At 41.9% G+C, this 22,467-nt stretch overlaps 1 protein-coding gene across 2 annotated transcripts; it reads right to left on the bottom strand.

Annotated features, from left to right (window-relative positions):
• Window positions 1–447: 447 nt before the first annotated feature.
• Window positions 448–22,417, bottom strand: LOC111868435. 2 transcript variants are annotated; one of them, XM_023859055.2, is made up of 6 exons: window positions 22,383–22,417; window positions 14,950–15,123; window positions 7,513–7,697; window positions 5,326–5,433; window positions 2,282–2,531; window positions 448–1,657 (listed from the first exon to the last, which is right to left on the bottom strand). In XM_023859055.2, the coding sequence occupies exons 2-6, from the start codon at window positions 15,083–15,085 to the stop codon at window positions 597–599; spliced, it is 1,740 nt and encodes a 579-aa protein (XP_023714823.1). In that variant the 5' UTR covers window positions 15,086–15,123; window positions 22,383–22,417; the 3' UTR covers window positions 448–596. The 2 variants fall into 2 exon arrangements, with proteins under 2 accessions (XP_023714823.1, XP_023714824.1); XM_023859056.2 differs by lacking the exon at window positions 22,383–22,417 and having other exon boundaries at window positions 451–1,657; window positions 2,324–2,531; window positions 14,950–15,321.
• Window positions 22,418–22,467: the final 50 nt, after the last annotated feature.

Raw genomic sequence — 22,467 nt, 5'->3', positions numbered from 1 at the left:
ACTAACAATAAAAAAATAGGGCTATTGAATGTTTGTTGGGTCGGAAAGGTGCCGGTCAATGAGACGCGCTTCCTGTCCCTTGCAGCTACAAGACTGCGATCTGCTTAGATAATACGTGTACATTTCATTTGGTAAAAGTAAAGTAAAGCTAACCCTGTAACAGGCCGTGGAGGCCCATAGGGTTGTGATACGTCGAGGCTCCCACATTCTCTAGACAATCGGCCCACAGATGACGGTGAGGACGTCAGGGTTATGCGCCGGCCGCCCTTTACCCTCCAGGACTATTCCTGGTACTCACTTCTGGCAGAGGCTGAGTCGACCCCAGGGCCTACATTTCAGTTGGTAAGTAAATTATAAACGCCATTGGGTAATTTCAAATTTTAAGCTGTATCTAGGTCAAGATTTCAGTAAACCATCAGTTCTCAAATTGTATTTGATCTTTATTGTTATAAAATTATTTTTATTCACAAGAACATGATATAAATTGTTTGTTTCAGTTACAGCATTTTTATTCTGTATTTAAATATATATTTTAATACAACATTAAGACCAAAAGATGTTCACTGTAGTCTGTTCCTTCGACTACAAGTGTGATATCATCGAATAATCACACAGGGATGACATGTTCCCGGGAGAAGGAAACTGGGATGACATCTGAGACAGTTAGGATTTCGACCCTCGGTAACTAAAGCATCGCTCCGGAAATGCATAACGCTTTGATTGCCATTGTCTGCAGTAAGTGGTACACTGATGAAGAGCAATGTCACGTTTCCTGTTTGGAAATCGTAGTTACTTGATTCTGTTCTATTCTTGTCCGACTCTGGAATAAAGAACATTCGGCGAGGGTCCAACAGATGAATTTGTACAGTGTTGTTCAAATCATATTTACTCTCATCTACGCTGATATTTACCCGAGGTGTGGTTGTTTCTTCTGTATTCTGAGGCATTGTTGTTGAGTTTGATACCGTAAACGTCTTTGTTAGGTACTGAAGAAAGGAATTATTAGTGTAAACAGCAGGAACTTTATGTTGTGTGAAACTGGCTGGCATGTCTTCTACTTCGGAATTTCCAAAACGGACAGAGACTTCATTTGTTTCTTTAGTTGATAACTGCTGGGACAAGATCCTTGTGGAGGAGAACTTAAGTTTTGAGAGATCTTCTAATTCGTCTGACGTCTGTGACATCGTGAAGTTTTGATCATCTTTCAACTTAGCAGTATCGTTGTTTGGACTTCGCGAAGTATCAAAATGCATTAAAACAGATGTCATATTCTGTGGGGTTGGCGGCGTGGTTCTCAATAAGAGACTCTGGAAGAAAGGATTATTTGTGTAAGCGAGAGGAAGCGCTCGGGACCGTGCAGAAGAGTTCGAGTCCATTGTTTCAGTTAGGTTTCCGGAATCTGATATTTGAGAACTCGCTGTTTGTGATTCTGTTGTGTTGATATCTCTGTTTCGTGCTATGCGATTGGCCGTTGAATGAGGTTCTGTCGATGTAATCTTCGATGACTGATCCTCTTGAATTCGGTCCATCAGACGGCCGTTGTATGAAACTGTATTGTTAATTGGTGCCGAATTTTGTTGCATCTGATTTATGACTTCAGGGAACCAATTCAATCGCTGTAGAGAGCCCAAGTTTTGTAGTATTGTGAAGATATGAACTAAAAATTAAGAAAGAAAACATTATTTTACTACTAAAAATTTAAAAACTATAATTTTGCGTAAGATTTTCACGGCGGTGAATATGAAGTACCGTATTTACGCATGTATAGGCCGCGTGCGTGTATAGGCCGCAGCACAATTTTCAGACAGAAATTATAGAAAAAATAATTTTCTTGGAATATTATTTCAGGAGTAGAACACCCTGTATTACTAATTATGAATATAATTTTTTTTAAATGAAGTGTGATTTCGAATATTTCGAATATAAGCCGAACCCCAGTTTTCTTCTTGAATTTTTGGCAAAAAATGTGCGGCCTATACATGCGTAAATACGGTATGTTGTCTTCTGGGATGTGGCGCCATGTAGATCTTGTGTGAACAGACGTTTCGGAGGATACGTTCTGTTCACACAAGATCTACACGGCGCCACATTCCAGAAGTCGAAATTCTTCAATTATAACTTGTGGACTTATGTGGGTGTGAAACTTGGTGTCTGTTAGTAAGGGATGAACATAGATTGAGGATATCAGGGGACAGGGTGCTGAGGAGAAATTTTGGACCAAAGTCAGAGATTAAAAATGTAGATCTACACAAATAAATTACCAAGCTACAGAATGGTATACCAGCTGATTTCTGAAGTAGTAGGCCGTAAGGAAACACAGTACCGGGCTCGCGATGGTGTAGGTGCTCATCCGGGCCGACAAAAGGCTTGTCGCGCTGTCCGATCAACTGGTTAGCGCCATAATCTTGCTCAGAGGTGTTGCAGTTCACCATGTACCAGTGGTCACAGATCATCATGCGCTGCTGGAAGAGGGTCATTTTGGGACAGGCGTTTGTGTAGCGTCGCCCTTCCAAGTCACACATGTGGTACAGCTGCCAACAGATGATTACATTACTTCAGTGTGCTCTTGGAAGTAGGAACCATCCAATGAAAAATAACTTAATATAAATAATACAGTTGCCGGTCACGGTAGCCGAGCTGTCTAAGGCATGCACTGTCTTCGCTCGCTCGGAAGCCGGGATCGTGGGTTCGAATCCCACTCAGGACATGGATGTTTGTGTGCGTTTTTCTGTGTTTGTCTACAGGTAGAGGCCTTGTGACGAGCTGATCACTCGCCCAAGGAGTCCTACCGTATGTGTAAGATCTAGTAAACCGAAGTGAAACGGAGAGTCATGGAGGTAGGCCTAGGCCCAAATTGGGGCTGTAGCGCCACAGGAAAAAAAATACAGTTAAAGACAATTTAAGAACAAGCAACAACAACAAAATAACAGTGTCAGAAGATACATAAAACGCAAGAAAGTTTTCAGAGAATAATATTTAAACATCTACAGTTTTAACGTATGAGTATTTTGTCATTATGACTGTATAACTTATATACTACGAACCTTAGGAACCTTAAATCGAATTCCTTTTAGTGTTATGCCTCCGAAGATGGCACCGAAAGACCGAAAAAATGTAAGGTCATATAAATTTCTAAATTATATTTATATTAAACTAGATTACATCGGATAGCTTGCCAATCTAGGATTAATGCAGATGTAACGGTGAAAATTCCTCATATTTGAAAGGTTTCTGATTCAATTTTAACATCCTTTATCAAGATAATAGAAATTATTTTCATTTTTATGATTTGATCTTCAATATAACACCCGAAATATCTAATTTCATAAAGAAGAGTCATGCTTAAGTAGCTTATAGTCACTTACTTACTCGCAGTTAATATATTCTCCCGTGCTCATGAAAACCTGCCAATGGGTCAAGTTCTCTGTTACTTTAATCCGTTAAGTCCTGTTTCTTTCAAGAGAAACTTTAATATTATGACCCGACCTACGTCTGGATCTCCCAAACTGTTTCCTCCCTTCAGGCTTGCCTATCAAATTATTGTACGTTTTTCTTCATGAAACATATGCCTCATCTTGTCTTCCTTCATTTGTTCAAGCTTTCTGATGATGAAGCTCTTGAACACCGTTTCTTACGATTGACTGCCTAAAACTTGTTTTAACAACTTATTTAGAAATTCGTTAGCCGACATATTTCGGCTCGTCAGCCGAACAGGTACTAAAGATGGCTGACAATCCGAAACACGTCTGCTACTGGATTTATGAAAGCATTCTGATAAGTTCTGATGTCCCCTCGTTGATGTCTCCACCTTATCGTGGTGAGGGGGTTTGAATATGCCAAGGACCCTGAGAGCTATACCAGCGGTAGCGTAGCTACTGGCAGGGCCTCCCTTGCTGGACAGATCAAAGGGTAGGCATCAGACGAAGAGAGACACCAAAAACCAAAAACTGATGCCAGAAGCAGCGTCATCAGCAGCGACTTGAAGCACAGAGCAAATGATGCTCGAGATGGTTCAAGTTCGTATAGCAACAGGCGTGACCAGAGTGGTTTGAACGGCTGTTGTACTGCGATGTGGAAAGCAAATGGAAAAACCACCACATTATAACTTTTCCTGGATAGTCTCTTTCCAAAAACAGAGATACCATGTATGCGAGATTAAACTGGAGAGGCGGATAGAAGTGCCCAGAAGACCAGGAAGAAGACGTAAGAAGATGCTGGATGACCTTGGAGACAGAGGAGGATAATTTTAATTGAAGGAGAAAGCTTGAGATCGCATTAAGTAGAGGAACTGTTTTGGAAGAGACTGTGGACCTGTCGTCTGACAGATTACTGATGAATGAATGAAGTGTTGATGGCAAATTAAAAACGTAGTGTTGATAATACAAGCCACGGACATGAATTTAACCAAGATCTATGAAGCTTCTCATTATGGGGCTCTTCCCATGCAGTACGGCAGTGGGCTGAGGTCTCTGAAGAACATGGATTGTTACTGCGGTGCGCCTGGACATGCTGCAGCAGGGAGCTACTTGCTGCTCATCCGGCCAGAATAACAAGAGCAGGGTGACGTCAAGACAAACCGGCAGCTGTCACACTCGTCACTGTATGCAAAATTGTGTGGGGCATGATACAGGGGACGGCGGGGTAGAGGGGGAAGGTAGGAGAAAGTACATGAAGTAGTACACTAAAGAGGAGAAGACTATGAAGAAAGAAGAAGAAAAAATAGCATAAGAAGGGGAGAAGAATCGAGAAATAATTGAGAAAATATGGTATGAGGAGAAAGAAAACAAGAAAAGGAATAAAGGGGATAAAAGGGAACGAAATGAAGACGATAGAAAGGGATGAGGAAAGAAATAAAAAAGATTTTAAAAAGAGGAAGAGGGGGAAGGAAACGTATGGAAAGGAGTAGAGTAAGAAAAGGGAAAAATGAAGACTACAGAATAGGAATATGAAAGAAAAAGAAGATTACGAAAAGAAGGTGAGGAGGAAGATAAAAGTGCAGGGAAGAGAAGAAGATTAAAGTGGATGAGAAAAAGGATATGTGGAGACGATAAAGGAGGGAATATAAATAAGTTTATGTTGGTATGCTCATTCCATTCCTATATTATTCCGAAAATCATCACCAAAATTGACTTGGGCCTGAAATAGTTATGTGACACGCTCAATTGATTCCGTTCATTTATCGTGGCGATGTGGGCACAACACGCACATAAAAGGATCTCCGACAGTTGTCCTTGTCTTGAGCGAAGTTCGGACCCAATATGGTAACAAGTATGGGCCATATGTTGAAAGTTCGGGTACCTTTACCTGAACGCTAGAGAACCTTACCTGACAGCCAGAGCTGATGTCTGCATAGTACCCAGCTAAACGTCCCACGCAGGAGAAACTAGTTCGATATCCGGCTGGTGTCTCAACTCCATGGTTAGGTGCATCTCCCTGAAGGAAATGACAAAATGCAGAATGTTTCAGCATCAGCAGCTTCGTGACATTATTATTTACATACACGTACCCACCGCGGCGGCCCGGTTTCGATCCCAGGTCTGGTCAAGTGGGATTTGTGGTGAACAAAATGGCGCTGGGGCAAGTTTTCTCCGAGTACTTCGGTTTCCCCTGCCAATCTTCATTCCACCAATTGCACCACAATCACCCTCACCTATCATCTGGGGCTGGGATTTGTGGTGGACAAAGTGGCGCTGGGGCGGATTTTCTCCGAGTACTTCGGTTTCCCCTGCCAATCTTCATTCCACCAAATTCTCCATCATCATAATCACTCTGGACAGGTTACAATAGGCCAATCAGTGGCCGCCGTGCCGAGTGGACAGAGGACTTCACCCCCCCCCCACTAAGCGAATTTTACATGCGAGTATTTAATTGGCATGATAACAATTGTTGACTGTACAAGGAAATACACTGAACGTTCGAAGAGGATGACGGATAACAGACGCCATAAATTTTCTTGACACGTATTATCGATAGACATGAAAGGATTCTGACGATGGTGTATACACTACTTCTTTTGGTTTATTTTGGACTTCACCCATCGTCTGGTATGTGAAAGACAAAAAACCAGTCCAGTGATTGAGACTAGCTCTTTCTAAGGGGGCCAACTGAGTAGGTTTATCCTTCCCTATCCACCTGAAGACGGAGACAGATCCAGTCTCCGAAACTTCGTGATTTTTTGTCTTTCACATACCAGACGATGGGTGAAGTCCAAAATAAACCAAAAGAAGTAACGTATTATCGAGGTTATTTCTTGTAAATAGCTATGTATCACAACAATTTCCTTATAAATCCGACAGTTTGTATATAGGCTGCCTTGGTTAACTCCACCTGAAGTTTTAACCCTTTAAACACTGTGGCTGTGCATACCACGAGACTTTAATATGAAAAACTCTGAAATCTGATCACAAAGTGCATTTATGTGTTTCAAATGGCTGTGAGAACAAAACGGTATTTGTTCTTTCTCTCTAACTGCATTAACTAACTGGTCTTCACATCTGGAGACAGCGCGTTTCTTGTGAGATACGAACTGCGTCTTCAAATATTCGTGCTTCACTTTCAAAGTATACAGCTCAACATTATTTCAGATAATTAGATAATCAACATTTCGAGACCCCTGTCTCAAGCCACTGCTTCTAACTATCCTGACGTCTTCATTTTTCATAAAAAAAATGGTGCTCTTTCTCCCCCCCAAAGTAAAGTACCTCTCACTTTTCCCACAACTTTTCATTTTCACAGTCTCTTCTACTATATTTTGTTAGCAGGGATAGCTCAGTCGGTATGACGACTAACTACGGCTGGACGACCGAGGGGTCGGAGTTCGAGTACCGGTCAAGAATTGTCTCTTCTCCACGTAGTCCAGACCGACTCTGGAATTCACCCAACTTCCTACGCAATGGGTACCGGGAGCTCTTTCCCTGGAGGTAATGTGACCGGAGCGTGAAACTGACCACTCACCTCCAGCTAGTGCCGAAGTCAAGAAAATGTGGATCTGTACATCCATTCCCCCATACGCCTTCATGGCGTAGTGTCTAATTAATTAAGCACAGGAACAACTTTAACTTTTTCACCTTCCACTATATTTTATACCTCTCTCGTTTACGTGCTTAAAAGTGTGGGATGTATGGGAACTTCTTCCCTCGAACATGTATCCCGTCACACGAAACTGCACTGGACATTGAGGAGTCGGGATAGCGAATAGTTGCGTGCTGGATGGCCGGGTGTGAGTCCCGATAGGTACAAGATTCCTCTTCTCTCCACGTCTTCCAGATCGGCTCTGGGGTCCACTGAGTCTCCTATCGAATGGGTAACGGGGGCTTTTTTTCCCAGGGGTAAAGCGCCAGGGGCGTTAAGCTGACCACTCACCTCCAACTAGTGCTGAGGTTAAGAACACGTGCATCTGTACATCCAAAGCTCCAGAGGTCATCATGGCGTAGGGCTTACTTAATTAAGCACAGAGACAACTTTAACTTTACACAGTAAATTGTTCGCGTAATGCATTTCTCAGACTGTTACCTTGTCATCGGCCTGTTGAGCAATGCCCTGTTGCACTAACAGGATCAGCAGGAATACGGCGGCTATTCCGTGAAGATGACACCGCAGGGCCACGGGATCGAGGCTTTGAAACCACAACATTCCACGGTCAGAGGAGTTCATTACCTCTTTCGCGTCTTCCCTCCAGTGAGAACATCCTGTGCAAACTTGGAAGAAAATATCCCAGTAAGAGAAGCATCGTGAAGATGATGGAACTTAAATGCTGCATGCGCGTGTAGGAAGAATGGCAGATCGACTAAACAAGGCAAAATCCTGCCACTCACTCGATGCATAACTGTAAATGTTGGAGACACTGAAATTATGGTAGTTACAAGAGACCTGTGAAGCAACTGAAACAGGGAGTACGGAGCAAAGGGTACTGGAAATAACTGACAGTTAACGGGGAAAAATTAGGGAAATCTGAAATAGGTAAAATGTGGGATAGACCTAAGTCATTGAAATATCGAACTGAATATCTGCAAAATCATCAGGGCAAATGCGCTAATAATTATTTAAATTGACAAGTTGCTTCATCTGCAAACACAGCGTTCCTTGGACTAAGTTGTGGACATAACAATACATAAAGTACTGTAAAACGAGGTAAATATAAAACAACATACAAATTTTCTGTTTGTTTTGAGACTTTTCAGACTATCTGTACATTATAATCAGATAAGATATAACTGTCATATAGAAGTATGTAATAAACTCAGTGAATTTAGTCCGCAAGCGAACTATACCGACCGAGTCACCGCCGCTTGTTGGCGAAGTTTAGTGCCAACTTTTGCTGATAGAGAATGTCGCGTGGTCAGCGCAACGAATCCCCACGGTCGTTAATTTCGGTTTTCTAGACCGGAGCCTCTATTTCCTTAAAATAGCTCCTCAATTATCATCACGAGGCTGAGTTGACCACGTTCCTGACCCACTACATTTCAGAAAGAATCTGGTAGCGCCGGGAATCGAACCTGGACCTCTTAATATGTATCCAGGAACGCTGACCACTGGACCACAGAGGGTATGTAATACTTATGGAAATGTGTCAGTTCAGACGTCACGCCTTGCATTTTGTTGCCTTTCTAAAGAAAAAAATGTGTGGGTCATTGCGAATGTTGGTGATATTTTAATACTTCATTCGTCTATTCTGTTCTACATCCTCCTTGAGGCCGTTCCATAGCTCAGGTGGTTAGCCGCCGACTTCCCACTGCGGCGACCCTGGTTCGATCCGAGTTAAAGTCATGTGGATTTTGCAGTGGAAATAGTGGCACTAAAGAAGGCTTTCTACGAATACTTCGGTTTCTCCTGCCAATTGGCATTTTACCGTCTACTCCACCTTCATCATCATTATCTATCAACCGGCGCTGGTACAAGGCCAAATAGTGGCCGATGTACCAAGTGGACTCAGTCTCGCCCCACCCCAAGAAATTTAAAAAGAAAGTAATTACTGCCTCCTTACTAATACTCGGTGACGATCAACTGTCAGGTCTTTCTGGCGGTAATTGAAACGCATAATTAATTTGGAGCGCAAATGGACTATTCTGTATGACTGTGAAACTTGGTCTTTCATCACAGGAGATGAAGTTAGGACGTTTCGGAACAGGGTGCTGCGGACATTATTTGATCCTAAGTGAAATGGTGCCGGTCACGGTAGCCGAGCGGTCTAAGGCATGCACTGTCTTCGCTCGCTCGAAAGCCGGGATCGTGGGTTCGAATCCCACTCAGGGCATGCATGTTTGTGTGCGTTTTTCTGTGTTTGTCTACAGGTAGAGGCCTTGCGACGAGCTGATCACTCGCCCAAGGAGTCCTACCGTATGTGTAAGATCTAGTAAACCGAAGTGAAACGGAGAGTTTCATGGAGGTAGGCCTAGGCCCAAATTGGGGCTGTAGCGCCACAGGGGAAAAAAAAGTGAAATTGTGGAATAGAAGGCTGGAGAAATTTACATAACAGGCCGTGGAGGCCCAAAGAGTTGTGGGACTTCGAGGTTTCCACATTTTCTAGAGTCTAGAGTCACGATTGTCTAGAATCTAGACAATCGTTTCACAGACTGCGGTGAGGTAGTCAGCCTTACGCGCCGGCCGCGCTTTACTCCACAGGAAAGTTATTTAATTAATTCCTGGTACTCATTTCTGTTAGAGGCTGAGTCGACTCCAGGGACATAGTGCGGCTGGAAGGGTTAGGTCAATTGAAAAAATTCAATGACCTCATCGGGACTTGAACCCGTGACCTTCCGGCTTGTAGCATAGTACCTCCGGTACTACAGAATGTAAATTATAACGGACCCAATACAATATTCAAGTATGCACATGTTTAATGGTAATTACAGTGATCAAAGAGGATCATGTGGACAACACATGTATCACGCATGGGGAACATACAACGCATACAAAACTGAAATCGGAAATCTTGAAACAGACACACCACTTGGGAGAGCGAGGAGTAATTTTGGGGATAATTTAACGACGTTATATGTAACCAGACTGTATGGAGCAAAGCTCATTAAGTGGGAGGGATCTGGAAGGAAACGATCATGGTTTAATCGAAGTACTATCCAGGGATTTGGCTGCAAGAACCGAGGAAAACCTCAAAAAACCTCAGTCATGATCAGTCTTGATCAAGACTCGAACCGAGTACCTCCAAAGTACAAGTCTAGAGAGTTAACTCTAGCCCGTCCCTTCCATATGTGTACATGGAAGGACAATGTTAGGATGAAACGTGAATAAATAGGGCGTGAAGATGTGGCCTGGCTCAGGATCACACCAGCGAAAAGCTTTCGCAAACACGGCAATAAATTTTTGGGGTCCGCAGAAGAAGAAACTTTTGACTAGCTGAGTAAGTATCGACTTTTGAATAACTCTGGTCCATGAAGTTAATGTCTTCATAAATTACATTAAGACCAATGAGAGATACAGACTAAATCCCGAGTGCCTCTTTTCAAATCCTGTCTTTGTAGGCTGCAGTCGTTTGCTCATCTGTGCTTCAGATGGTCATAGCGCCACAGAAAATTCCATACAGTGTATGTAGGCCGGACTGGGTGGAAGAATACAGCATGTCTGGAGCCTAGCGCGGCGTGCTGGAGGGTGGCAATGCTAAAAGTGAAAGGCCATCCACATCGTGTGCATTTACTCGCTGCCAAGAGCAACGCCCTCCAAAGACACAAGAGAAAAACGTTACGATACAAATCGAGAACAAACGTAACCTGAAAACAGCGTAAAACTCGTACAGACTATTACGTAACATGAGTCTGTTTCTCATGGCCGTTCCTTATAATTCCTACTGTAAGTTATACGGTCGTTAAAACGTGAAGTTGATTCAGGTCACGTCTCGTTCATGCATGAAACAGTCCCATGTAATTAGAAATAGCGTGTCTTAAACGTTTGTTGCCTCAAAAGATTCGCTTTTAGAATTACCTGTTTCATACCTGAAACTCCATTGTTTCAATCTAAAAGTTGGTTACATTTTAAAAGTAAACAATTGAAGACATGAAAAAGAAAATGCGTTACAGTTCTAAGAACAATTACGTTGCTGAGGGACATCGCTATTGAATGTTGATTCTCTATGTAGGTACAGTACCCAATATATTGCGGCTATCCCATGCTGTTGTTAGCGCTACAAACCGATTCGTTCTAGTCTCATACACATTTCCTAAATCCTTACTAAGCGAAGCTGCGACTGACGGAAGGAACAGATGATCACGTGGTCTCTACCTATTCAGATTTATACAAGAAATTCTGGGAAGAACTCGTCGCCTACTTTCCTTTGATACAACACGGACTGCATAGAAAACGACACCTCTAACAATTCTTCGTTGCAGTGGGAAAGTCTTCATCAGCTGTTACCTAGCAACGATAGGGGGATACACAGGCAGACATAGAGACAAGTGCGCCCAAAAATTCTTCTATTTTTGCGTGATTCGTTGCTGCGGGGAACCGTTTACCGATCCGTTGCCTAGCAGTCAAAAGAGGGGAGACAATTTGCCAAACCTCTGCCTAGCAACAATAGGAGGGATAGACATACAGACACAGAATGATGGATGGCGTAATCTTCTATTAGAAGAAAAGCCGGCCCCAGTGGACAAGAAACCTGAGGGCGAACAACAAGAAGAGGTCCCTGTAGACGACGTCGCAGTGATACCGGTCAGTGAACCTACAGATGAATTGATGCCGATTACCCCAAAAGAGACGGTGGCCTGCTCAGTGCACAGGAAACCTGAGGCGGCAGAACTACGAGAGGTACCCGTACAAGACGCCGGAATAATGCCGGTCGGAGAATGCCGGCGTAATAGAATGATTACGCCGCTGGCCTCACGTGTCCTGATATACATACCAAGTTTCATAAAGTTCGGTCCAGGCATTCAAACGTTAATGGTGCGGGGTGGGGTGGGGGATTAACAGACATACAAACACACAGAGAACATGAAGACAGCATAAATATACTTTAATTTTTTTTTTCAAAATGAGGAAAGCAGGCTAAAAATTAATCAGGATATATTAGATCCATGTTCTGAAAAGGATTCGAACCCGTACAGTCAGGATATGAAGAGTACGACCGTGCGGTCACAGATATCGGTAGTTGTTAGGAAGGTTCTATTATGACTTTACATTAGCGCCAAGCTGTTCAAGTTTCTCTCTGTATTAGTAACGTGTACAGGCCCATGTAGTCTAGGTACAGAACGTGAAGCGAGATGATATATCCGTTTCTAAGGCGTCGTTTCCAAGAGATGAAATAAGAAAACTTGAGATGAACCGTGCATACAATAGTCCTACGTATACAATACATGAGAGATAGGCAAACAATCTTTGTCGAGAAGCCTAAAAGGGGGGAGATGACTTGTTAGAATCAGGCGTAGATGGAAGGATATTAAAATCATCTTTAAAAAACGCGGTGAGAAATTGTCTACTGGATTTATCTGGCTCAGGACAGGATCATATGGCAAGTTCCTGTAAATACGGTAATGAATCTTTCGGTTCTATAGAATGAAATTTCTGAGCGACTACTAGCTTCTCAAGAAGAGCTCTTCACCTACGAGGTGTTTGTCATCTCCAACATCAAAGTCTGGACCTTTCGATCCGGTCTGTTCTTCTGTAAAATAGGTTAATACTTCCAGCATAACTTCCTGGGTTCAATGGGTCTTGTTCCTCAAGGTGTATAGTCAAGTGACTATTTTGGAATGCGTTAAGTTTCCAAAAAGATGAACGAATTAAGTCTATTGCTCCAAATTATATTGTTTAAATTTAATATATTTACTCGGGATTGCTAGCCGGAAGGTCGCGGGTTCAAGTCCCGATGAGGTCATTGGATTTTTTTCAGTTGACCTAATCCTTCCAGCCGCACTAGGCCCTGGGGTTTACTCAGCCTCTAACAGAAATGAGTACCAGAAATTAATTTAATAATTTTCCTGGGTAGTAAAGCGCGGCCGGTGCGTAAGGCTGACAACCTTACCTCCATCTTTGAGCCAATTGTCTAGATGATGTGGGACCCTCAACGTCTCACAACCCTATGAGCCTTCGCGGCCTGATACAGGGATAGCTTTTCTTTACTTTACTTTACTTTACTTTACTTTACTTTACTTTTTACTCGGGACTGCTGCGTCTTTGGACTTCGTCCATCGTCCGGCATTTTAAAGAACACCAAAGAAAACAACGTTTCAGAAACGGAATCTGTTTCCGAAACGTCGTGTTCTCCAATATTTAGAATGCCGGACGACGGGAAATTCCAAAAATCAAATAATCCCAAATGTTATACCCCATCGTCTGAACCCTTTACAATCGACTTTAATATATTTACTTTTATTCTAATCAGTATGTCTCTAAGGTTTATCCTTTAATATGTATCCCGCCATATTAGTTACTTAATTAGTTTGTTGGTTAGTTAGTTAGTTGCTTAGTTGAGGCCGCGCCATAGCTCAAGCGGTTAGTCGCTGGTTTCCCTCCGCGGCGGCCCGGGTTCGATCTCGGGTCTGGTCAAGTGGGATTTGTGGTGGACAAAGTGGCGCTGGGGCAGGTTTTCTCCGAGTACTTCGGTTTCCCCTGCCAATCTTCATTCCACCAATTGCTCCACAATCACCCTCACCTATCATCTGGGGCTGGTACAATAGGCCAGAAGTGGCCGCAGTACAAGGGACTTAGTCCCACCCCACTAGCAAAAAAAAAATAGTTGCTTAGTTCACTGTGTAAAAAACAATATACTGTCCAAATGAGTATTGCGTTCCACCTTGTACATGTGACGAAACAGAGCCGGTGGCTGGTGGCAGTGTTAGCTGTGATAAGAAGCTTTAAATTATGTGAGAAAATTTTGTTGACGCCAATTAAGGTTCTCTATTGTGAACCTCTCGTGAGAAAAATCCATGATATTTTAAAATGAAATTAGTTGGCTCCTTGTGGAGAAGATTCTAGTCGGGGATTTCCGGATTTGTTATGGACGTGGAATTCTGTTGAACAGAACGTTACAACTTCCGGTTGTGTAGTTTATTCGTCGTTTACTTAAAAACTTTCTATCAAAAGATAAAGTGTTCGCAGTTAAATACACTTTACAACTATTGCGATAATTATTAAAGGCGTCAACAATAAGACATTAATTACACAAATTACAATTAATAATAAATCCATGTTTCGGCCGTAACAACTGTCATCAATCGGAAAATATAGCGCATAAAACTTCACATTAAAATGCAAATATTGGATATCATTGAAATAAATAATTTATAAGAATGTATCCATAAAATGCTTGGAAATTCTTGAGTAGCTGCAGGTTTGGCTTCTCAAGAAGGGCTCAGCTCCATAAGTAAGTGTCAATTTTGTAAGACTCGTGGTGTAAAATTGTAATATTATTATATAAAAAAAGTAGCAAATATGTGTTGATCGATATAGAGTTCGTTGGCAGGTGCAACTACAGTTTATATAGACCATCACTTGTATATAATTTAAATGTCTTTAAAATATTTCACTCTATTAAGTGAGCGGAACTTATATAATTATTCTTAAATATTCTTCTAAGTAGCAAAAATGAAGATGCATTTTAGATGCAAATTTTGGTTTCATTCATGGTAAGTGTAGGTGTAAGGACATTCTGCTAGAAATAAATCACATATGCAGTTCTTCAGCCACAAAATATGTGCACGTAATAAAACCATGTCAATCATCTTAAGCTGTTCACAAGTTCCCGCCACTGGACCCCATACTGAGCTAGATTAATTCATATCTTCATGTCTTATCTCTTTAATACGTCTGTAGGTTTTAATATCCTCACCTCCTACGCCTAAAATTACCCCAAATGATATCTTACCTTCAGGCTTTCCTTACAAAAGTATCACTTCGCGTGATGAACAAATTTTATGGGCAGGACATCTGTTAAAATTATCTGGAGAAGTCACAGTTAAGCGAATACAGTTTATTACGTAGCATGAGACATGGGTTGCTTGTTACCTGGCAGATGGGCTTGCTGAATTGCTGAGCGGCGTGCAGTGGAATTCACTTTCCCTCTCGTTGCACTGAAGATGTAGCAATACCCGAACGTTGAAGACCACTGTTGTGGACCTTGAGTCCATCTCCTTAGGCTCATCTCACGCAGATGATGCAGCAACTCTCTGCGACATCTACCTGCATCCGCAGTAACTAATATACTCGTACAGAGTGGTCAAAAAAAGACGAATGAAACTAAAGGCATTGGATTAAACTGAAATTTCTTTGTAAATTCAACATCACTGACTCTGTTTTAATTGTTGTAGTTATTCCGAATTGCAGTTTGTTCTACGCGGTAGCGTAGTTGGTTGAGGCACTATGTTACAAGTCGGAAGGTCGCAGGTTAGATTTCCGATGAGGTGGATTTTTTTTTTAATTTACCCTATCCTTCCAGCCGCACTTAACCCTGGGGTCGACTCAGCCTCTAACATAAGTGAGCACCAGGAATATTCCTGGGGCTAAAAGGCGGCCGGCGCGTAAGATTGACAACCTTACAACCATCTGTGAGCCGATTTTCTAGAAGATGTGGGAACCTCAACCTCTCACAACCCTATGGACCCACACCGCCTGTTACAGGGATAGCTTTACCTTTTTTTTTTCCTGTGGCGCTACAGCCCCAATTTGGGATTAGGCCTACCTCCACGAAACTCTCCGTTTCACTTCGGTTTATTAGATCTTACACATACGGTAGGACTCCTTGGGCGAGTGATCAGCTCGTCGCAAGGCCTCTACCTGTAGACAAACACAGAAAAACGCACACAAACATCCATGCCCTGAGTGGGATTCGAACCCACGATCTCGGTTTCCGAGCGAGCGAAGACAGTGCACGCCTTAGACCGCTCAGCTACCGTGACCGGCAGCTTTACCTTTACCTATCGTTATTATGTTAATGTGCCACTGAGCGTTTCGCGGGCGTGAATAAGAATGTTCCAACCATTCAGTGGATTAACTTTACTTTATTTCTGTATTTCTACAATATATTGGTCACTTCTTCAGTGGCGTTTATAACCCGAAAGAAAAATGCATATTTGTTTCATGCAAATAATCACGTTAACTGGATAATACGAGTATATACCTGGTGTCAGCACATCATGCGGTTACATGTTTTGGTGTTTTCTTATTACCGGCCCGCAAATATTGGTTTCACGATGTAGTTATTACGTAAAACGTATGCACTTTAGTTATTCTGTATGACAGTTTTCATCTGTTAATTCTAACTTATGTTACCTTAAACAAATTGTGATGTACTTAATTTTAATTTGAGGCATTATGCTACATACCGGAAAGTCACGGGTTCCATTCCCGTTCAGGTCATTAAATTTTCCAGTTGACATAATCCTTCCAGCGGCTCTATAGCCCTGGGGTCTACTCAGCCTCTAACAGAAATAAGTACCAGGAATCTTCCTGGGGGTAAAGGGCGGCCTGCGATAAGGTTGACAACCTCACCGCCATCTGTGAGCCGATTGTCTAGAAAATGTGAGAGCCTCGGTGTCTCACAACCCTATAGGCTTCCACGGCCCGTTATGGAAATATAGGTGGGCACCGCCAGGACCTTCTCCAAAGGGGGCAACCAGTTTTCAGAAAGGAGGGTAGCCCGAATATGTGCTTACAGACTTCGGTTTAGGCGGTTTTGGATTCTTTGTTCACTATTCGCCCTCGAGCAGAGGTCCTCAAAATTGATATGTTCTAAAATAATACATAAATTTGCATAATCTCCCTCCCCCACATCTCTGCCGGTCAGCAAATGTACAGTTTTACGAACTATTAGTGGTCTCCGTAGATTTTACGTCCAGTCCAGGAACCTAAATAGCTGTAAAACCTTTCTGTAGGTACAGTTTGCTATACATAAAATGTTCCTCCATAGTAAGTAAGTAAGTAACGTACAGTTATCCCTGTAACAGGCCGTGAAGGCCCATGTGAGACGTTGAGGGTCCCACATTATCTAGACCAGTGTTTCCCAACCTTTTTGATGCCGCGGACCCCCTGTACCGAATGTTAATTCACCGCTGCCCCCATAAAACCCAAAATGGAAATTTTTAAATTTTACGAGTATATATCATAAAAATGAAGCAGTAACTTAAAATTTTACAACACTAAATGTGTCATTTATGACAATAAAATACTGTTATAAATGGAGATATTCGGAAGATTACGAACATATCAATTAGGCGTAATATTATGAATTTAACACTCACCTAATGTGATGGCTGGTGCTGTTTTTCAGATGTCAATTTTCGAATGTCAGGATCAAAACTGGATAATTTCAGACGTAGATCTGGCTCCACGTTAATACTGTTTTTCTTGTGTACAAGATGATAAAATGTTGTCTCGCACAGATATGTAGTGGGAAATGGCAACAGATGTCTTACAGCCCTTTTGGAAATTTCAGGGTAAACAGACCTAGCTTGGAACCAAAACTCCAGTTACGGTAACGAAGGAAACAGCAATTTTAACGTCGAATCACAGGACAGCTCGATAAGTTGCTCTTCCTCGGCAGAAGGAAGTTCAAATTCAGAGTCTACAAAGGGATTTTTCATCCAGTCGTTATTTTCAAGACCAAACGGAAAATACAGACGTAGTTGAGACGCCAATGACCTCATATGTTCAATCATACTTTCAGCAACATCACTAGAAAGGGGTTGTTCACTGGAATCAATGAAATCACTCAGCATGTGAAAGGAATCGTATTTTCCTTTCTCGATACGGCTGCACCACAAATTTAACTTCTTGATTGTTGCCTCTATCTTGTCTTGCACAGAAAACACGGTGACAGATGTACCTTGAAGGCTCGAGTTAAGAGTATTCAAGATGTTAAAAATGTCCGCCAAGTAAGCAAGAGAGGAGAGCCATGCGAAATCATTTAAATAGTGTGTTAACTGAAATTTAGAGTTTATGAGGAACAACCTTACTTCGTCTCGAAGCTCAAGCAACCGCGTCAAAACCTTACCCCGGGACAGCCATCGGATTTCTGAGTGCAATAATAAGTGTTCGTGATCACTTCCCATTTCATTACAAAGCGCAGAAAATAATCGGCTGTTAAGAGGACGGGCTTTAATAAAATTGACAATTTTTACTGCCTCGTCTAGAACGATTTTCATTTTGGAGGGCATACGGCGTGCAGCTAATACTTCGCGGTGTATGCAACAATGTGTCCATTTAACAAGAGGTGCGACTTTCTGGATACGTGCGACCAAACCATTATGTATTCCCGACATTGCCTGAGCACCATCTGTGCTGATACCTACACATTTTTCCCATTGAAGTGTATTTGTAGTTATGAAGTCATTGACAACTTTGAAAAGGGCTTCAGCAGTTGTATTAAGAGGTAACGATTCACAGAACAAAAAATCTTCACAAACTTTATTTTCGTGTTCATATCGCACCAAAGCTACCAAATTAGCATTATTTGAAATATCGTGGCTTTCATCCAACTGCAACGCAAAATATTCACTATGACGTAACCGTTCTAGCAAAATATCTTTCACATTTTGAGCCATCTCGTCGATTCTTCTTTTCACAGTATTGTCAGATAACGATATTAGAGACACCTCGTTGGCATGTTTTTCACTAAACAAGTTCTTTGTTATCGTTTTTGTAGCAGGCAAAATTAAATCTTCCCCGATTGTATGGCGTTGTCCATTTCTAGCGATCAGAAGGGCGACTTCGTAAGAGGCAAGAACAGCCTTTTCATTTTTCGTTCCACATACAATGTCCTTAACTAAATTCTGTGAACCACAAAGTTGCAGTTTCTTATTTTGAAAATATTCTATTGGCTTATTAACTGATTCGCCATGTTTCGTTTCAAGGTGGCGTCTCAACTTCGACGGCTTCATAGATTCATTCGATAACACTTCGCAACAAAGAACACACTGTGGTCTGTCTTCGCCGTCTTTATTCAGAACGGAAAATCCCATTTGCAAATAAGATGGACAATATTTGCGTGATTTTTTGAGGGAAGGAACTTTATCTGCCCTGGTACTATTTTCGACAACACTAGATCCACTCGGATTATCGTCTGTCTTACGTTTCAATGATCCACACTTTAACCACCGATCCATATCTAAATAAGATCGTGAACAAACTGAAAATCAGAAGTTTCGTTGTGAACTCAATTATTTGAACAAAAGCAGAAAAACTGAATATTACACCGAGAAAAACACACTTGTATAATATTATAAAAATTCACTGCACAAAAACTAAAGAAACACGGGTTGTTCGCTCTGCCACTGAAATGAATAAGAAACGTGGTCAATGGTCCCAGGTTTATTCCCAACCAAAGAGGGATGGATTTGGTGGGGGAGGAGGGGAGAATGGTCGGACAGCAGTCCACCCTGAAACACGGGTCTGAGATGCAATGGGCCGACCAAAAGAAAATGTCCTTCGAAAAAGCTACACAAATCGTTGGTTATTCACCTCTGCTTTACAAAGGGAAGAAGTAACGGTACCAACAGTCCCGTTAAATTTTACTTCAACCATGGGCCTCAAGAGCCAGAGATATACATTGCAAATATCCCAGGTGTGAGGAACATGATAAGATAAAGTTTAATGAAAATAAACTATCCCGCGGACCCCTTTTGAATTACTCGCGGACCCCCAGGGGTCCACGGACCACAGGTTGGGAAACACTGATCTAATCGGCTCACAGATGGCGGTAAGGTTATCAGCCTTAGGCGCCGGCCGCGCTTTACTCCCAAGGAAAATTATTTAATTAATACCTGGTACTCATTTCTGTTATAGTCTGAGTCGACCTCAGGGCCATAGTGCGGCTGGAAGGATTAGGTCAATTAAAAAAAAATCCAATGACCTCATCGGGACTTGAACCCGCGACGTTCCAGTCTGTAGCATAGTGCCTCAACCAACTACGCTACCGCGTGCCCCCAGAATGTTCCTCCATAGTCATAAGAAAATTCGCTGCATTGCGGGCTGCAGCTACATGTTCCGAGGGCATTTCTGCGATATTTTAATGGCTTGCCAAACTGCGCGTACATGCAGTTATATTCAAAGAATCCTTGAGAATTCGGCGACCCCTGGAATGTTGCGGTACATAGTGAAAGCATGCCCTGGTGTATTCAGGATAAGATAAAGCTTGTTTTAAAATGTTTTTAATTCTTGGTGTTAATATTTGGTATATCTTCTTCCTTTCCAAATTTCATTTTACTTTCAAAAGCCCGGGAGAAGCAGATACCTGGCTCATCCCCCTCCAGTAACCCTAGGCACTACACGAAATACACATACAGACGTTACGCTTCCGGGTTTTTGCAGATACTGGGGTAGTACCTTAAATAGGCCACGACTTGTTCCTTCGACATTCTTGCCAATTCATTATCATCCAATTACTCGACGCTGTATAGCCTGAATTACTGAAGGCGTCGTTAAATAAACATATACATACATAAACTAACTAAATCTGTTACGATCTAGAGTTTTGGTGCTAATTTAGTCCCTTGTTTATATTAACGTGATCTTCTGATACTGAGGCTATTATTCGTAAGATCTCCGCCCTGAACTAGAGACGTAACAAAATAATACGTGCATAAAACATGTATCACGAATTTAATCTAATTTAGATTTCTTAAATTTAAACTTGATAACATTCTGCAGATGCAAGTTTGTTACTGTATAGTCTGTGATGCCTGATGTTGATTTGCATCTGGTATGTTTCATGATAACAACGAATTTTTGTATGTTTATTTATGGTTAATTATGACACTGTTAGTAACTCACTCTACAAACGCCGAATTGTATGACGATTAATAAAAATGAATTGTAAAGTTTGTGGAATGAAACTGTAATGACGTAATTTGAGGTACTATTTGCCTGGTTTGACTGAGGAAAATCACGAAAAGCAGACAACTGGGCCAAAATTTGAAACTAGACTCTTTCGAAAACAGAGCAGGAGCGTTATTCACTTCACCTCAACTTTCGGCTTCAGTAATCAGAATAATTGTATCTCTTCATAATGGATAGGCAACCCACTTTACATCATATGTCTGCACAGTGTTAAGTGTACCACAATTTAATTAGATTATAAAACTTACTGATTAAGACATAATCTGACATAATAATATGCGTATGCTTTAGTGACCACCTTGTAAAATTTGTATGCATCACACAGCCACAGATGTTTGCACATCAATAAAGATGAGTTGTGTGGATGGTAGATTACGTATTCAGCAAATTCGAACTATTTTTGTATTTGTTGCTCAATGTCTTGCCGAGGTAGCCCAGTATTGGTAATCTCAATTGCTTAAAACAGATGAGGCCTGAATAATTTGTAGAAATACTAGATTTGATTCCAGTTATATGCTGAATTCCACGTCAATAGCAATTGCCCGTTCTCTTGTTTTCGGCAATTTGCTGCCTTATGTTGTATCGTTTTCGTAGAGAAGGAAGCAAGTTGAAAGTATGTAAGATTTGAGGCTTTCACGGCGGTGACTATGAAGAAAACAGTCTTCTGAGATTTGGCACCGTGTATATGTGGTGTTAACCGACGTTTCGGAGGAACGTATCGCCTCCATCTTCAGGGTAGAAGAAAAATATAAGAAATCCGCAAGCGAAGAGACCTCCGAAACGTCGGTTAACACCACATATACACGGTGCCAAATCCCAGAAGACTGCTTTCTTCAAGTTGAAAGTACTGTGAAAATAAATTATCTTCTTAGGGTACTGGTAAGGAGATCAAAAGTGGGGGATACGGGTGATAAACCCATCCGAAATATTTGTCTGTCTGCGCATAATGCTCTGGGGGTCGTCTCCCTCTTACTTTTTCTAAATATTGAACATGACTGAGGTTCAATCAAGGAAACGCAGGATAAAATCAAGAGGCGAAGTAGAATTTTACTGGGAAACTTCTTTAAATGGTTCCTTCGGAAGCAGGCGGAGTTGGAGGAAAAATATTACAACAGATTTAAACGTGGTCGTTGTCCAACGTAAACTATGGATTAAACGCATTTTCTTAGGCGTAGATGGTACTTTCATTATCTACATAAGCACCGTCAGGGCGAGGGCACACCAAGGAAACTGGCAACCGTAACGCAACCATTTCCGAGAATTATTATCAGCCTGAGTTGAACACGTGTTACTGAATGGAACCGCGCAAATTGAGTAAAATGCAACACGGTTGCGGTTGCCAGTTTCCTTGGTGTGCCCTCACCCTAAGAGTTGTTTGGTTTGTGAATTTTCGTTAGGTCTATTATTAAGATCGCTAAAAGATACTCCAATAAAAGTACATTTATTCACATTTATCTGCCTGAATAACGTAACAGATATAGAGTTCTGTCATTTGGTATTTAAGTCGACTGACGTTTCGGAGGCACATATCGCCTACATCTTTAGGGTCGAAGGGTAAGCTAAGCAAGAAGTCGGAATGAAGCAGGCAGTAAGTTTGATATACGTACCATGGGCCAAGGTCGCGCCATTGCTCAAGCGGTTAGTCGCTGGTTTCCCACCGCGGCGGCCAGGGTTTGGTCAAGTGTGATTTGT

Source organism: Cryptotermes secundus, unplaced genomic scaffold, assembly GCF_002891405.2.
Source record: "Cryptotermes secundus unplaced genomic scaffold, Csec_1.0 scaffold106, whole genome shotgun sequence".
Taxonomy (NCBI): Eukaryota; Metazoa; Arthropoda; class Insecta; order Blattodea; family Kalotermitidae; genus Cryptotermes; species Cryptotermes secundus.
The sequence above is the reverse complement of the archived record's forward strand: the minus strand, read 5'-3'. Positions and strand labels throughout refer to the sequence as shown.

Coding starts and splice junctions, on each gene's coding strand:
- LOC111868435 (XM_023859055.2), bottom strand. CDS start 15,085: ATGAGCCTAAGGAGATGGACTCAAGGTCCACAACAGTGGTCTTCAACG. Junction 5,434..7,512: donor CTCAACAGGCCGATGACAAG/GTAACAGTCTGA, acceptor CATTTCCTTCAG/GGAGATGCACCTAACCATGG. Junction 1,658..2,281: donor ACTACTTCAGAAATCAGCTG/GTATACCATTCT, acceptor CTTAATTTTTAG/TTCATATCTTCACAATACTA.